This window comes from Schistocerca nitens, chromosome 8, assembly GCF_023898315.1.
Source record: "Schistocerca nitens isolate TAMUIC-IGC-003100 chromosome 8, iqSchNite1.1, whole genome shotgun sequence".
Lineage (NCBI taxonomy): Eukaryota > Metazoa > Arthropoda > Insecta > Orthoptera > Acrididae > Schistocerca > Schistocerca nitens.
In genome coordinates, this window is record NC_064621.1 from 234854377 (window position 1) to 234872666 (window position 18290).

Genomic DNA, 18290 nt, shown 5'->3' on the forward strand with positions numbered 1-18290 from the left:
CACTACTACTACTACTACTACTACTACTACTACTACTAGTACTGCTACTACTGTTAAAGTCTTCGGTCCAAAGACTTGTTAGCTGCCGCTGTCCACACTAGGCTATCACAAGCGAGCTTATTCATCTCGTGTAGCTACAATAATCTCTATCCATTTGAACCAACTTACTATAATCATGCCTTTGTGTAACTGCAATTCCCTGTCCTTAAAAATACACACACACACACACACACATACACACACACACACACATACACACACACACACACACACACACACACACACACATACACACACTATAATCATGCCTTTGTGTAACTGCAATTCCCTGTCCTTAAAAATACATACACACACACACACACACACACACACACACACACACACACACACACACACACAGTTGGAAACATAGTAATTGTATACTGACATTTTTAACCAGTAAAGTTTCATTTCTGTATAATGCTTTTCTCTGCAGCTTTGCTTGCATATGCATTTGACACATATATTGAATCCTTTCACCCCGACCCCAATTCGTCTACCACTTCTTTCCTCTTTCCACCTAATCCTTCCACCTCCATCCCATCATCTATCCATCTGTCTCACCAGCCATGATCGGCGTATGTAGTCTCTCCAATACACTTCAATAAAGCAGACAAATACTACTTCCACAACAAACACACCCTACAGAGCTTCCTACATGTTTGGACTCAGAAAAAAGTTTCTTGCTCCCTGGCATGTAGGCTGCCCTTAAACACAGGTTGATTTGGCAGGCCGACAGTTCCCACACATACCTGTCATGCTGCTCATCATATACCTCAGGGTCTGGAAAAAAGTTTTTTGCCCATATTTTTCCTCCTATTGGAGCAAAGAAGTTATGAACCCCAAAGTGATGATACTCTTCAGGTCTACTGTTTCTGTGCCAAATGCGCTTGAAATTAGTTCTCGATTTTGGGAGATCAGAGACGCACGCACGTCTCAAATGGTTGAAATGACTCTGAGCACTAAGGGACTTAACATCTGAGGTCATCAGTCCCCTAGACTTAGAACTATTTAAACCTAACTAACCTAAGGACATCACACACATCCATGCCCGAGGCAGGATTCGAACCTGCGACCGTAGCGGTCTCGCGGTTCCAGACTGAAGCGCGTAGAACCGCTCAGCCACCTCGGCCGGCGCGCACATCTCCATGCCACAATCGCATAGAGGTGAAGCCATCAGTTGCAGCCGATAGAGACGAAGTCAGAACCATCTGCGGTTAAAGAGAAGGTGGAATTTGGTGACCAGAAACTGTCTGTGGTACACACCAATGAAGAACCACAGTCGGCAGTGATGCTCAGTACTACGGTTGCGTAATGACATCCCATTAGGTGAAATGATGAGTGACACATCCTATAAGGATCCAATTTGCCGGGTTTCAGAAGGTCCGTGTAAGGAACATGTTGATACTTCCTCGTTCCATGGCGGAGACCTCTCTTAGGAAGAATATAGACGATTTCATTGCCAGTGATATCATAGCGCCTCTTTACCCACTGAATGGTGATTGTTGTTAAGGCGCTGCAGTTCAGAAATACGACCTACAGTCTTGCACACCAAGTAGTTAATGTTTTTGACCGCAGGGTTCCTAGGAGCAGCAATACTGATAGCTAGTCTGCTAGAATGAGTGTACTAGTGTGTATCCCTTGGAACAATCCAGTCCCTCTAATATAGCAGTAAACTGTCGGAAGTACCAAGGCTTCTGAAAGGAGCTGGAACTGGCTACTACGGCGTTGCTGGTCGTCATCGGAAGACTAGAACTTCCTGGATAATGCTTTGGCAGAACTTGCTGGGGACGTTGCCTAGCAACTGACACTAGTTCGTGATTTCAGAATGATGGTACTCCAGCGCACTTTGACCTTCGAGCCAGGGCATATCTCACAGACAACGTCAGGCAAATTGCAATAGGAAGGGGATCCCGAGTGTCATGGCCTGTGCTTTCCCCTAACATCCATCTTGACTTTTATTTTGGAGTTCATGTCAAGTCCCTTGTAAACTAAACAGCAGCAGTACCTGATATCACTGAGCGCATGTTTACAGCGTTTGGTACCATCAGGGGGAATATTACACAGAATCTGACAAAATATTTTTTGCCGTTGTTTATTATATAACGAAGTTGACAGTCGTCACAGTGAACATACATTCCACACAGGGAAGATACAGATTCGGTGTACGGTATTTGATTGTACTCTCAGTAAATGTTTTCCAAACTACAGTATTATGGTGTTCCATTTGCTGTTGATCCTTAGATTGTAAAGATTTTTAATGTTATAGAGCGTGCTGCAGCTGGCACGCAATATGATTTAATGCCTACGGCAGTGCTCAGTAATCTGCCCCACGCCCACGGTGACATTTCGTGGGCTGAAACGTCCTCGGTGAGGAAGCGCTGAAGGAGAGATCCCGAGCGCCCACTAGAGCTAATTTCCTTCGGCTGTATGAGGACTAGGACTCGGGGCGCAGCGATTAGCCGATTAGCGTGCGCTTCGTAGAGCCCCGTCGACCCTGCAGCCAATGCCGGCCGACCTCGCCTCCACGTCTAGTTTAGCACTCCGCTCGCCTGCGACCTTGCTGGGACCGCCACGGCGCTTGCACAGCCACGGCGAGGAGTTGGCCCAACTCGTTAACACACAGCAGCTGCGTCCGCTGGAGGTACTACTAGCGAGGTGTCCCTTTCTCCCAACGCCCTGTGCATGGAAAGACATTGTCGCGACTTAGCATTATGCAGCCTTGATATATATATATATATATAGCTCGCCAGCCAGAGCATCTGCCATGTAAGCAGGAGATCCCGGGTTCGAGTCCCGGTAGGGGCACACATTTAATCTGTCCCCGTTGACGTATGTCAACGCCTGTAAGCAGCTAAAGGTTGTCATTTCATAGTATTAGTGAATCTATACGTTCTGGAACTGTGTTGCAAACTACCTGGAAAGTTGAGGGTCTTTGATATGACAAGTCAAGCACCGACCATTTTACAAAGTGCGCTTGAAATACAAGGCACCATGTTTCTACACCTGTGTGGAATCTGGAATGTATCTGCTCCGTGATGGGGCTCTATCCACTGATACAAATGTTTCAGTGCAATATTACGGTAACATGTAAGAACTAATTTGAAGCGTCATGAAGGATAAGGCAGACAATCACGTGCATCAAAATTCTGATGGAATCCAAAGAGTCACCTGAGATGTGTGGGAAAGGGGGGTGTAAGTTTTCCAAACGCACCATGGAAAACAATAAATGACAATCACAGATAATTGTTTTAATACACATAATAAGGAATTCATTACGTAATTTGTCCCTTGAGAGAATTGGAAAAGCCGATATCAGAACTGCTGTAGTAGAGGAACGCATTTTCACCAGTCTGCCCCTTAGACCATAGATGACACAGAGCGCACAACACAGTTATGTTCAGAGTAACATCTCGGTGAGCTGACTAGCCACGAAATCACTCCACAGGCGACTTTTGAAGAACTGTTCAATTTATCTCAATAGCTGTATTTCCAGTACAGGTTGACTACAATGATGAAATTCTGTACAGCGTTTTCTTGTGCCGAAACCTGTATGAAAGGGAGCAAAATTTTATTTGATAATTATAGTTTTGTAAACACGGAAAAATTTTAGAACTTACCTTTCGAGCGGAAAATTTTAGAACTTACCTTTCGAGCGCAAGTCCGTGAATCCATAAACCGAAGCTAAGGAGCAACATCGCTTTAAAGCAGAAAGGAGTTTTTATATCTGAGAGTATTTGAGTCTATCGACACATTGGCTTGATATCAGTGAATCAGTGAGGGGCACATACGGAGTGTCTGTAAAGCTCTGTGGCACTATATCAAATTGTGCGTCGCATTTTATCTCTCTCATAAAATACGATGGACCGCAAATCTTCATGCAGTTTTAGATCAGAGACGTCAGAACGTCAATATGACTCATACTGAGTTTTCTCAGAAATTAGTTTCCTAATATATAATGCTTACCTTGATATTGTTTCAGTATCTGTACTCGTATAACAAAAGCATAAAATACACTAATTTTGTCTAAAATACTCCTGTGGAAGGGGTGGGTGACTCGCAATGCAATAAAGGTATTGCCTGAACTGTAGTTCTGTAACTTGTATTAATATCGGGCACATCGGAGAAATTAACCGTATTATTGCATGTATAATACTAAGAAAAGTCGTTAAATTGTCCACAGCAGTTTTTAATTTAAGTTACAAATGAGAATAAGAAACTATCAGCTACACTAGTCACAGGGTGTAAAGTACAAAATGCGGCTTTATTCTGTCGCGAGACTTTGAAGTTGAATTCAAACATCAATACCACAGAGAAGGGGTACTGCGCAGTGTATACTATCTGGATGGACGGGCGGATCAAAACGCATCACGAACGTGCTATTGACCGTTTTGACCGATCCCTAAAAAATTGGCGTATTATAGGTAGGACATGTTCTGAGGCTTCTAGGGATCACCAATTTAGTATTGGAGGGCAGCGTGGAGGGTAAAAATCGTAGAGGGAGACAGAGAGGAATACACTAAGCAGATTCAGAAGGATGTAGGTGCATGGAGAGCTGCATCAAACCAGTCTCAGGACTGAAGACCACAACAACATTATATAATGCACTGAATATTGTTCAGCTTTCACTTACTTCGCAGATGAGAAAACATTGTTCCTACGTTCCTTCGAGTCTTAAGATTATGTCGCTTTCCAGTCCCTTGATTTATATAACCACTAAGAAAACTCTTGTGGGTGAACCTCAGCTTACCTTCCTTCCACAAACGATTAACTTCTTGCTCGCACGTGTGTTTATCCGGCATGTCGCTTTACATACATATCGTGAAAATTTTGATACCAATTCATATTGAACAGAATAACATCCGCTTTATGTTCCATGCAGAATATCACGACTGGCACGCAGCGATTTAGACTGGCTTGGCGGGGAAATTCCTGGATGAAATCTGATAGTTACGCGGCACTTGTTTAGAGTTGGAATCCCTGGCATGCACACCTGTAAAGCGGTCAGTTCAGTTCGGACTTATAGATAGGTGGGCACTGTAATATTTCCAGAATAAGATTTTCACTCTGCAGCGGAGTGTGCTCTGGTCTGAAACTTTCCTAGAGCACTTGCCCGCGACAGGCAAAGGTCCCGAGTTCGAGTCTCGGTCCGGCACACAGTTTTAATTTGCCAGTAAAGTTTCACTGTAATATTACCTGTGCTCGGGGACTACATTTATAAAACAAAATGTTACCCATTATAAAAAATAGACGTGATATCTTCATGCCCGAGGTTCTTTATGAGATTTGGTGAGATTTTGACGGACCCCTCACACACGCCCTCCTCTCCTCCTCCGCCCCCCTCTCCCTCCCTCCCCCAGCGCCCGTTTTGAGCTCAAGTAATTTAAGGACGTATTGTAAGGCCTGCACCTTCCTCTTCACGCTCTCCTGTCCAACTGAATGAAAAGTTCGGCGGAACCCAGCGCGGCGCTGACTAACGCTGCGGTGCCTCTGGCTGTGCAGGTGCGAGTGATGCGCGAACCGTCAAATGCGCCGCCCACGTGGAGCTTGCAGTTCCTCGCGCAGGTGATGCGCGACCTGGAGCCCGCCGCCGTCGCAGCCGCCGCCAACGAGGCCGCCTCCGTCCCGAGCGCCGCTTCTTCGCCCGCCGCCGTCACCGCCTCCGAACCCGAGCGCTGGGTGCCGGAGTTCGCGCAGCCCGCCTCCGACTACCTGCAGTTCCGCGAGCGGCTCGACTCTGGCAACGTCTCCTTGGAGAATGTGATAGTGCGCGACGCCGAGGGCGTCTTCACGGGCACAGTCAAGGTGCGCAACCTCGACTTCCACAAGGAGGTGCAGCTGCGCTGGACGGCGGACGGCTGGAAGACGTACACGGACGAGCGGTGCTCCTACGTGGAGAACCAGGTGGCGTGCTCCTCAGCCTACGTGCTCTACGACACCTTCTCCTTCCGCGTCTCTCTCCCACCTGCGAATCCGCGAGACGAATCCCCCGCTACATCTTCCTCCTCCTCCTCCTCCTCCTCCTCTCCGTCGTCCACCTCGTCTCCCGCCTCTGCGACGCCAGCTTCATCGTCCGATTCTTCCTCCGCATCATCTTCCTCTCCTGGCTCCACCACTTGTTGCTCCGCATCCTCTTCTTCCCCTGCCTCTGACGCTTCTTCCTCTGCACCATCTTCTTCCCCTGCGCCCATGACACCCTGTTCTTCCAGCGCTAGTGACACTAAAGCAACAACAACAACAACAACAACAACAGCAACCACCACCACCGCCGAGCCAGCTCGACTACAGGAGCCTTCGCGGCGAGTGGAGTTCTGCGTGTGTTTCCGCTGCGGCGGCCGCGAGTACTGGGACAGCAACGGCGGAGCCAACTACGCGCTGGTGCGGCGGGCGCCCGTCGTCGCGACGCCCGCCCCCGCAGCCGCCCCCGCGGCGGTGGCGGTAGCGTCGGTCCCCGCCGGCGCCGGGCCTGGGCCTGCCCAGGGCGCCGGTAAGTTCAGAGACGCCCTTCACGCTAAGCTCGACTCGTGGTCAGAGTTTGCCAGCTGGAACCACCTGGTTACCGAAGGGCCTTACTGGTGAAGCGACAGCCGCGCTCGATCGTCAGAAGACCGGAGACCAGCTCACGTTGTGCGCTCTCGTTGGGACTCGGGCTAAAACTGCTGTCGCTTCACCCGTCGCAAAACTGATTGATGTACTGGGAAGCGTTGCTTGGACAACTGGATGGTGTCGTCTGCGAGACGACTGAAAGGTAGGAAGCTGTTCTGTGGTGGATTGGTGTTCTGGGTTCACTCTCTTTACATTCTGTCTAGAGAAGTCCTTTAGTTGCCTTTCGAATAAGGTTGGTACAAACTGGCCTGTAATCTATTTCTGTGAAGAGTGCTCCAAAGAAAAACACGTTGTAGTGGACTCATTGTAGTTTCCCATAAATTCTCAACTAGCGATAGGTCGACTCTACTGATACTGGACGTCGGCGAAGTTCGTGACGTATACGAGGGCGAAAATAGAAAACAGGGAATATTGATTTGCTGCTGTATTTCTTGGAATTAAGGTTGCGATTACAGACACTGTAGCGTAGCGTGAGGATGAGTTCAGGTTGGAAGGTTCAGTTTTGGAGTAACTTGGCGATGTCAACGAATGTGACCTCATGAGAGTAATTACAATTGTTGATATGGCGCATATTTGACGCATATTGGATTTCGATGCGTGTGTTCTGTGCAGCAACTTAGGAGTCAAATGACAAGTAGATATACCGGTAGGGTCAGTATATCCCACTGCAGTGTGTTTACTGTAAGCTCGTCTCGAGAACCAAGACAAACAATAAATACAGTAGACGAGTGTCTGTATTTCGCAGTGTCTATGTAGTTTGATACAATGTTCCTTTAGAAAGGCATGCTCTGAAAAAATACACACACTGTCCTACTTTATCTCATGCCAAGACAGGGCAATCTGACGAGTAAAACGAAGTCGCTCACTGTGTGGGAGTCATGATTCGTATGCGAGCACTATGGGACGTAGACACACAAACATTTGGAAATTTGGGTCCGTCCTGGAAGCGTGTTCGTATGGCTGAGGCAGCAGTTAAGGCAAACGCACCCGCTGGCGTAAAATGGGAAATCCGGGTTAGTCTCGGTCCGGCACATTTTCTTATGTTACTAGTAAACCGTATGGCAGTTTTCCAATCGTATTTGCAGTTTGCAAATACATTTCATAATTAATAACAAGCAATCAATCTCGTAAGAAACTTAAAACTAAAAGATTTGGATAAAGGTATTGAAAAGACTGCTCGAAGAGAGATGTTGTGAAGCCTCCGCTGTGCTGCTTAATAAACCCGCAGTGAGTATGAAGAATGGTTCTCCGCACGGAGATTGTCGGTTCCTTGCCTAAATTTCCTTTTAGAAAAATGACAGTAAAATCTGTTGTCAACTTGAAGTCCTAGCTGCACAAACAAACCTGAGAGAAAGACACTTGCTTGCTGCTGGATTCTGGCATAGGGGAGGCGTACACTTCTTACATCTTATAAGCACTGTTCCATGTAATCGACAACAAATCTATCGGTGTTATAAGCACTGGTAACCACGTTACGAATCCACAAGAAACAGTTCATTGGTAAGGGACAGCGAAGACTAAGCAGATGTCATTCTCACCTGTCTGGTGCCTAATAGCTCGTGTTGGGTACAGAATGGGGAACGGGGGAGGGGGAGGGGGGAGAGGTAGACAGTTCTACTATAGCCTGTGGCTGCCAGTAGTGATTTTGTCTGAACTCTTTGAGTAACTGAATCACTCTCCACCGAAATAAATTACGGTCCCAGTACGAACTAGCATTTACACTCTACTAAATGCCTGCACCTCTATTTTAGCGCCAGTTGATAGCATAGAAAAACAATATTTACCAATAAATTGGTGTGATGCAGTACAGAACAAGGAAGTTACTTTCTCATCACGCGTATAGTGCTTACAGAATAGAAAATAAAATTCCTTCAGTATTATACGAAAACAAACTGTGCCGTTTATTTCATCGTGTATCAGCACAGCAGAAAATTTTACATTCAAACACTTCTCATAATGCAAACTGCAATATTAAAACTTAAATTATTTTTTAAATTTGTCATTCATCCATTTTTGAATGGAAAATAGTCGAATAAACAAGGGTGCTGAGTAACAGTAACTTCGTTACTAAACTGCATTGTATCTTAGTCTTTATAAAACAGTCATTTGGGACGTAAGAGTACGTGGGTAGGAACCATTTTGTTGTGGGTGGCCATCCTGTTGTCCTCAGTTGTGTTTTAGATTCTGATACTGGACATCTTTCCTTCGTAGCACGTTTCCCAGTAACAAAACGATAACTATTCCTCGGTAACCAAGTCTCAGTATTAACTTTTATGGCAGAAAGTAATCGTGTTACTACCTAAAGAGCAGACTATCTCAATGTGTTACAGCTGTCAGTCAAAACAGTTCTTGTTTGTTTGACAGTCGTCTCCAAAAAATAACTGACATTTTAATAACACCCGATTTTTACAATAATTCGTGATTAAAAAGTAATTTATTTAAAAATATTCTGTGAATAAACAATTAAGTTGTTCACCATGTTACCCTTGTCTAAAAGTTCTGGCTAAAACAGAAATGTTTACTGGCAGGTCTTGCTAGTTTCATTTCCCGTAGATGTTTATTGCTGTGGGAGCCTGTGATCATACACCATTTCCTTCTTTCATAAAGTGTATATTAAGTTCTTAATGTCATCCTGTATATGATAGTCTGCTCTTTAATATCTACGGGTAGCGATTTTAGTTACTATTAATAGCCGGCCGAAGTGGCCGTGCGGTTAAAGGCGCTGCAGTCTGGAACCGCAAGACCGCTACGGTCGCAGGTTCGAATCCTGCCTCGGGCATGGATGTTTGTGATGTCCTTAGGTTAGTTAGGTTTAACTAGTTCTAAGTTCTAGGGGACTAATGACCTCAGCAGTTGAGTCCCATAGTGCTCAGAGCCATTTGAACCATTTTTTACTATTAATAATTATTTTATTTTGCATAGAACTTTTGTTCTGTACAGTTCCACACTTTAGACCATATATTTAGTATAACTGACGTGTTTCTACACCTCCCGTAAAGGCGCCTGCACATCTGCTTCAGTTACGAAAACCTCAGTTTCAACATGGATATAGGAGTGAATAACTCCTGGTAAATAAAACTGGTCATTTTTTCAATCCAAGAAAAGTAGTTTTTTGATAGAATTCTCTTCTGGAGAAACAAACACGAAGTAAATGGACCTTTAAACTGAATGTGGCCGCTTTCCTTCCTCATTCTTACACAGTTTGAGTTTATGTTCTCTCCGAAACAGTCGTCGACGAGAGGTAAATCGTGTCTGCCTTACCAGTTCACAGTAATGAAGAAGGCAGTAAACGTGCTGCTCTTGCTTCTTGAATCAGAAATCTGTCATAGTCTGAAAGAGAACTAGTCCATTCTGTCCGAAGTTCCGCAGATGTTCTCAAGTTGCTTCTCGCGCTTTTGATTTGGTCGTTTAAGATATTTGTTTTCTGCCCCACTTAGCGCTCGAGGAAGTAGGTCAGGTCAAACGAAAGCGACGCTTCCCTCCATCGTACCTATCATCTCAGATTTCCTTATGCCGCATCGTCCAGAAATAGTAGCCCTGTGAACCTAATATGACAAGTCTTGCGAAACTTACAGTTGAGAACGTATACCGGGGTTTCGATGTGCACACTGAACTACAGAATCGTTTTGGTAGCAAGCTTAAAGGATTTTGAATACTGAAACTTCCTGGCAGATTTAAATTGTGTGCTAGAGAGAAACTCGAACTCGCGATCTTTACCTCTTGCGGGCAAGGGTTATCTCGACTGAGTTACCTAAGCACGACTCAACGACTCGCCCGCACAGCGTTACTTTCCCCCGGCACCTCTCCTCCTACCTTGCAATCTTCACCGAAGTTCTACGATATGCCCGCACTGCCCTATCATTTGAGGATCGGCTTAACACACAATAGTCTTCAGTTGGGGAAAAATCAACAAGAACGCTAATAATGAAATGTCGTAGGTTTAGCAACTGCACCACAATTTGTAAATTTAAAACTTGTCTTGAGATACGAGATGGATTATAAACAAATACTAGCAGTATTTTTGAGCAGTTCATGACACCTGCTTGGGTCGAAGCAACACTGAGATTACGATTTACACTTCGACCTTAAATGTACCGTTGTCCTTGAAGATAGTACGCTCAACAAACAAATTAAAACGAACAATAATGTTTCAAATGGCTCGGAGCACTATGGGACTTAACATCTATGGTCATCAGTCCCCTAGAACTTAGAACTACTTAAACCTAACTAACCTCAGCACACAACACCCAGTCATCACGAGGGAGAGAAAATCCCTGACCCCGCCGGGAATCTAACCCGGGAACCCGGGCGTGGGAAGCGTGAATGCTACCGCACGACCACGAGCTGCGGACTAAAAAGAACGTGGGTCGCTGTACCCCTGACTACAATGGCAGTGGAATGGTGTATGTGTGTAAGTATTAGTAGACTACACGGGATCAGCACAGTGTGCTGAATCGCCCTGGAGACATTACAATCGCAGAAACTGTCGTCTTTGGGCGTGCACATGGCGACACTGTGAATGAAGCCTCCCGATTTGTTGATACAAACAGTGCTTGTAAAGAGGTAGCAACCAGAAGGGGCTGAAGATGGTTATCATATCTTGTCATCAACAAATCCAATAAATCCTTGCTGTCGGTGAATTCAAGTCCATCTCGTCCAGTTCCTGAGCGAATATTGCAAAAGGGCTGTATAAAAATTGAGATTTATAGACGGTTACCACGTAAAACCCTATTATTTACGACACACAAAGCATCAGTGGGTAAAACACAGATATAGGGGAGTAGGTGACAGGATGCGTGTAGTTCTGTCTGACTAGTCAGGAATTTGTCACAGTGCACCTATAGCCAATCGGACGTTTAACCTGCAGTGCGTGGAGGGTGCAGCTAAGGTCGGAGGAGTGGTAAAAAAAAGAAAAAAAAACTGGACATGGCATACTTGAAATTTCGCCAACCTGCAGTAGACCTAAGTGGCAACATGTGCTGAATTTGAAGTATACTTTCAGGATCAAACTGTCTGGGATGTTTCCTGACATTTCCAATCACAACTACGTCGCTTAAGTGATTTTTAGACGTTAATAAGAATCAGCCTTTATAGTCCGAAACGATGCTCTTTTGCACGTGCTTATAGTATTTCATGCCGTTACACAGCAATAAGATGTGAAAAAGTGTGCCAACCTGTGCGAGAACTGCGGCAGTATGGTGCGCGATCTAGGGAATGTAGGCACACCAAGACAAATTGAGATCTGGGCCGTCCTGGAATCGTGCACGGATAGCCGAAGTGACTACACTGACCGCTCGCAACAAGCGAGAAATCCGGGTTAGTCCCGGCTCTGCAGATACGTTAATTTGCTCTGCAATATTCTGCAGCAGACGCTAAACCATAATCGCAATTTGCGAGTTCATTCTTGCTCCACATACTGACAGACATAAACGTCTGACCAATGTGAATTCAAGCCAGAACCTTCATTATTAATTAGCTTTCTTTCTGAAAGCAACTAGGTTTTATTCAGGATTAAAATACATCGTATTATTCCCCACTCTTCGGGCTACAAAGCCCTATTTTTCAACGTAATCTCCGTTCAATACGCAATCTTAAAAGGAGGGCCGATATGCCGAAATGGAACCACTCGACTGATCGACGTCGGTGCCAACGTCTTTCTGCATCAATAACCTGCCCATCATTCATTCGGGTGGTCCTTCGTTGGCCTTCACGCTCTTCTGTTAGGCGCCGAGGAACCCTGCGGGCACAAGTCTTCTAGTACCGCAATTGGCGGACCTGTGTGGGAGCACTGCCAGCACAGGTGTCCGTTTGGGCAACGAGGTGTTTGTGATCCGTCGATCTTCTCTAATGAATGTCGGCACGTTACAGCGCTGCAGGATTCACAGCAGGATTGCACGACCTTGTTGCGATGACGACAGACACCTTGCCCGTCGACTCACCTTGCTTTTGTTCACTGCCAGGTCCCCTTGGACGTTCTGCAAGCGCCTATGAATATCTGCGATGCTTTCGTTTACCGCCAAAAAACACCTCTGCTTGGAACGGACTTCCATTGCAGACGCTATTTTGAAGGCAACGTATAGCACCACCCCCAATTCAAACTTCATGAAACCATAAGGGCTGAAACGGGAATATTCCACGACGTCCCAGAACAAATTCGCAATTTTTTTCGACCGAAATTGGTCGAGAAAAAAATGTGTTGCTTTACTTATTGAACGCCCGTCGTGTTATTTAGCCACCTGAGCAACCCAGCTACACTTCAGTGACCGTACTATTCAGTGGTGAAGCAAAGTAACCTAACAGTTCTTCTTGCCACTGCCTACAGTGGTCCGGTTGCGTGTGTGAAAAATAATCGGAGAGGCAGATCAGCTTTTCCTAGAGCATTGACTTGGCTGCGGCGGTCGAAAAGGGTCATAAAGTTGGAGCGATTGTCCGGAGTTCGGCATGTTGGGGACCTGAGCGGCGCATGGCAGAATTGGCGCAGAGATAACCCCGACCCCTCAGCAGCAGAACACGCCGGAGCGACCGTAGCCGACGCGTGCCAATTACACAACATTCTCAGTCAACGCGCAGATATCGCACTTCGCGCCGGAATCGCGTTCCTCGTCCCAGAATTATGGCACCAGCTGGCCGTCATCTTACATGAGGAAGTCAGTGTCCCAAGCGATCTGATCACCGGCAAACAGTCCTGATTCTCTGTTCACCTACGTTTTTGTTCTTAGAGCATTATTTATCGACAGCTGATGGCGGCATCTTCCAAATTCTTCCACGTCACATTTGTACTATCGCGTCAGCAACGTTCCAAAATTTCTCACAGAGAAAGCTCTTCTGGTGTCTTCCAGTGCCTCTTTCGTGTGTCAAATGAACCACCTCCTTGCTCGACCTGTTGGATCGTACAGCACTACGGTCCACACCATGGGCATTCAGCTCCGTAACTATTTTCACCGTGTCTTTTATCGGCATTCCTCTTTCGTTAACCTCGTCCCTGAGTTTGATACCCAGGATCCACCCCGCCATTTCTTTTTGCGCGCAATGTAAATGATGAACACTCGTCTTCAGGTGCTGTAGTTCTACTTTTCGGTGGTGTAGGAGCTCTGAAACTAAAGTTTATGTATTCGCTGAAGTCACCTAAAAGGTCACACGTTCATTCGAAGGATTTTACGACACTTCAGAAAGGTTTATTAGCTGTTGTCGAATCTCAACCAGATCGACGCAAAACTGATGCGTCCAGCTCCATCATCACTTCCGTTGCCTATCGACATAGTAGTATAGAGAAGTGAACTTACATCGGAATGCTGGCTTAAGATGTAGTCATTTCAATTCGTATTTTACTTAGTGTAGTATCACTTAAAGCTCTTTAAAGAAGACAACTACTGATTCCTTCCTACTTCACTTCGCCCAAATAAGGCATAGGGCTCCTATCATAGTAGTCTGTTCGTGTAGTTTTGGTTTTATTTGAGCCGGCCGGAGTGGCCGTGCGGTTCTAGGCGCTACAGTCTGGAACCGAGCGACCGCTACCGTCGCAGGTTCGAATCCTGCCTCGGGCATGGATGTGTGTGATGTCCTTCGGTTAGTTAGGTTTAATTAGTTCTAAGTTCTAGGCGACTGATGACCTCAGAAGTTAAGTCGCATAGTGCTTAGAGCCATTTGAACCATTTTTGTTTTATTTGATTCACTTCATTCCGAATTACGTGTCGTAATCTGAAAATACTGATCACGAAACTAAAGATAAAATAAATGACTTGAAATTTCTTAGAAGATAATTGTAACAAATTGCTCAGCCCTCCTCAGTGATCAGAAACTAATATAGAAACAGTATTCTCCATGTGACACAATACTGTAGATGGTGTTGCTATAAGATTAGTGTTACTGATACGGGACCCATGTAAACACTATTGGGAAATTTGAGCGTAATCTTAACTACTTGGCGTCATGGCGTCCATTGCACATTTGCATTTGTCCGTTACCCTCAGGTTTCTTCTATTTTCGTTGCCGATGCATTCATATTTACTCATATGAACTTTCCATTTAAAGCTAACGTATTTGAGGCTCCATACGTGGCATTCTTGAAAGACTACGTACTTCCTGTGTTTGGGTGTTTTCATATCACCACCTTCCATTTTCTGTTTTTGGTGATTAATTGCTTCCAAAAAATTTCTCTTTTCAGTATTCTACTCTTTCCCTTATCTTGTACTTCGTTTTCCTCCACGGACGCTGTAGATTGCTGCCTCGTTCTGTTTTCCTCCTGTTCATCCAACTTTCCTTTGTGTGCCTGTGTCTGTTTCCCTTAAATCTTCCCTCTTGTTTGATACATTAACGTCAGACTGTTGTATGTCATTTTTCTTTACCTTCAGCATAGGAACTGCATCCACACACTATAACTCTGTGCTTTTTTTTTTTTTTTTCCTTTGCTGCCATATCTGTTCTACTTGGGTTCCTTGTGGGCTAACACTTACCACTGCATGTTCCTTTTTATTCCAGAGGACCGCCTGAGCAGCATTCTGGCGACACTACGAGCGAGCCGCCGTTGCAGACGTCCGATGGCCAGTCTGCTGCAGAGTCCCACACCGCAGGACTGCCAACCATAGTCCACCAGCTGCCAAGCCAGCCGACCAGAGTAGCCGCAGACCACACTGCAGTTGGGACGTCGTCAAATGCGCCATCCGCTAACGGAAATTCGCAGTGATAGCATCGTGGAACAACCACGAGAAAGTTGCAGTGTTGGCGCGAGTGAGCTGTGAGAAGTGACGAGATAATATACGAAACCACGTTGTTGCTGTCCTGTTTACAGTGTCATATTTATTCGCTTTCGTTGTGCCGTTGTCAGCGTGATTCGTTCTGTGACCGGATCGCTTTTTTATTTTTTTAAGCAGTCGATTACTGTATCGTCTTGAGAGCAGTGGTATGCGAGAGAACGTTTGGCTAAAGTGGTTGCAGTGTGTGATTGAGGCTGTAAATAAGACAATTGAGAACAGAAAGACTGATAGATTTTTTCGCCCGCGAAACGAGTTTGAGTTTCGAAACTCTCGGCTGCTACCGAGCTCTTGTAAATACTTCCACATCGAGAGAGAAGACAATGTGAAATGCTATTTGCATTAATTGTACATAGTGCTCAACAAATACGTGGATGTTGTACGAATTCATGAAGAGCTGTATACTATTGTATTGCTTTCATTTTTTACTGAACGGATATGTATAGCAATCCCTCGATGTCAAGTCATACATAATGAATAACATTATTTTCGTAATTCACAGAAGCATATTTGCGTGTCATGGATTGTTGTCTAACGTTTTATGTACAATCTTTCAATGAAAGAAAATAGTTTTAGAAGCTATTATGGAAATTTTCATATTGAATATATAGCCTTCACAAACCATCTTTGAGGGTAATTTCTGTATTTTGTAGAATGATTTACTGCTCTGCCAGAAAATATTGTCTGAGAGGAAACATGTTCAATATTTAATTTCTGATATTTTTCCCTTCAGCTAGCAGCTTAGTTGCTTCCACATGGTAACAGGTAACAATGGCTAACATGTCCAATAACAGGGAAAATTATTCACATTTCTGTAGCAGCATCTTAGCTGTGTTGCTTGTACTGTCTGTCATCTATTCTGGCCTTTATACAGCAATGTTACTGTGTCAAAAGATTTACAATAAGCAAAACCATTTTAAAGGAATCTATACATAGTCATAGCTTTGAACCTGGAAGCTACATTGTTAAACATGACTGAAATTGTCAGTGTAAAAAGATGTGGTCAATGTATAAGTCATCAGGAGTAAATGTTTGGTTTTTATGATTGTATTTAATGTGAATCTGTGTTGTATGAGTCTCTGAGAGGAGCAGGTGGTACATGATCACATCAATTTTTAGTAAGTCGTTAACTTTTGAGACTGATTACAGAGCATAATAATTATTGTTCCTGAATTAAGAATCTGCTAAGTTCTACTTTTAATGCATGGCTATTGCCATTGCAGCTACATATTTCTTTATTTTGCTTTTTCTATACAAAACCACACACATTACGCCCATTGTAAATACATAAATACATGTTAATGGAAGTTGGACAGAGATCATTATACAGCTGTATAGACTTTTTGCAGAAAAATACATGTTCCTCTTTTGGTATGAAGTTTTCTGCTTCTGTATATACTTGGATTGCAGCTAAATAAATCAGGTGTTACAAATGGTTGTTTCAGTTAATTTCTCACATCAACCCTCTATATTTCAGACAGTGCTGAATCATTGTTACAGTTACTGAATAAGCAGATATTACAAGAGCTGCTGTTTACAGAAGTAGTGAGTATCTCCTGTGAATAACAGAACAAGAAGCCAGACTCAGAGAAACTGTGTGCTTGCGTGTGTGTACAACCACACACATGATGCCTCTGTAATTTTATTTTTTGTAAGACTTGGGGCAACAAGTCTCATCTATTAGTGAATTTTATGTCAGTTGCTAAAAATAACAGAAGCCCAATTATCTATGTCCAAGCATTTTTGTTAGGCTTTACCATGACACTGATACAGAATGAAAGAAGTTTACAGGTAAGTCACATTTATTTCTGCAACATATTTCGGAGGGTTCAACCTTCATGTGGATTAATAAGGCATGTTTGTGGTGTCAAGACTTTGGGGTAACCTTTGGCACTGTCTATTGGACAGGATGAGAGATGGAGGGGTGGGGGAGGGAGGGAGGGAAAGAGTGAGTGAGAAATAACATATAATACCCCACAGAAAAGACAAAAATCTGTTAAGTGACCAAGGAAACTAATTTATATGAAATGTTAATCATGACAATTGATTTATTCAATAAATCATAGACGTAACTTGACATTTAAATACAAAAATAGAACACACATTGATTTGAAACACACAAATATCAAAAACATGAAAGTATTAATGAGGCTGACCAATTCAGCATGAAGGATGGAACTCTCTGCATCACACTTACCCTTTCTGTGTATAAATATTAATGTTACTAGAATGTTTCTATGTTGGGTGAAGAGTGTGAACCATGAAACTGTAATAGTATGGTACATGCATTAGGTAAACAGGTGCTGCTGCAGGTTGAAAGGACATGCCGCAGAGTGTGATAGAGCACCTGGAAAACTCCTAACATGCTGAGCTACAAAAATGCCCACCATAGACAAATGTCTCATGAGTAGCCCCTGCTTGCCACCACTAATTTGCAAGTGTGTGACCTAGTGCACTCCTGGATGGGCTCAAATCACTGGCTCCATTGCAATGGGCAGAACGTAGATGTATGCTCCTATTTCTCTCCTCTCTCCATGTCATCCTTGCACTGACTCTCCTAATTGGGGTCCTGTAACAAACTTCTTCCAAAATTTTCTCGAAACTACCTACTTTCCCAGGATACATTCCATATGGAGCACCACAGAATATACGCACTACCATTGGACACACAGCAGGCTCTCTAGGCCAACAGCAGGAACATATACAGACATGCAGTTTCTCTTCATAATATGGGCAAAATCACTCCCTGTAACAGAGTGGCTTGCTGCCAAAAATTACAAACACCCATGGTACGTTTTCTAAAGTGACTGATTTCCAATGACAATGTTTTTTTTTCTGTGTGGGAAGTTGTTGGGTACTGAGGAACTAAAGAGCTAAAAAAAAATACATTGGGTG

At 44.3% G+C, this 18290-nt stretch overlaps 1 protein-coding gene across 2 annotated transcripts in view; it reads left to right on the forward strand.

Moving 5' to 3' along the window:
- Positions 1 to 16817, forward strand: part of LOC126198532 (serine-rich adhesin for platelets-like) — a 71487-nt gene extending 54670 nt beyond the window's left edge. The window contains exons 3-4 of one of the 2 annotated variants that reach the window (XM_049934929.1): positions 5542 to 6787; positions 15124 to 16817. In XM_049934929.1, coding sequence (XP_049790886.1) covers positions 5542 to 6618 — 1077 coding nt within the window. In that variant the 3' untranslated portion in view covers positions 6619 to 6787; positions 15124 to 16817. The remainder of the gene's footprint in view (positions 1 to 5541; positions 6788 to 15123) is intronic. The other variant, XM_049934928.1, reaches the window with a different exon arrangement.
- The last annotated feature ends 1473 nt before the right edge of the window (positions 16818 to 18290 follow it).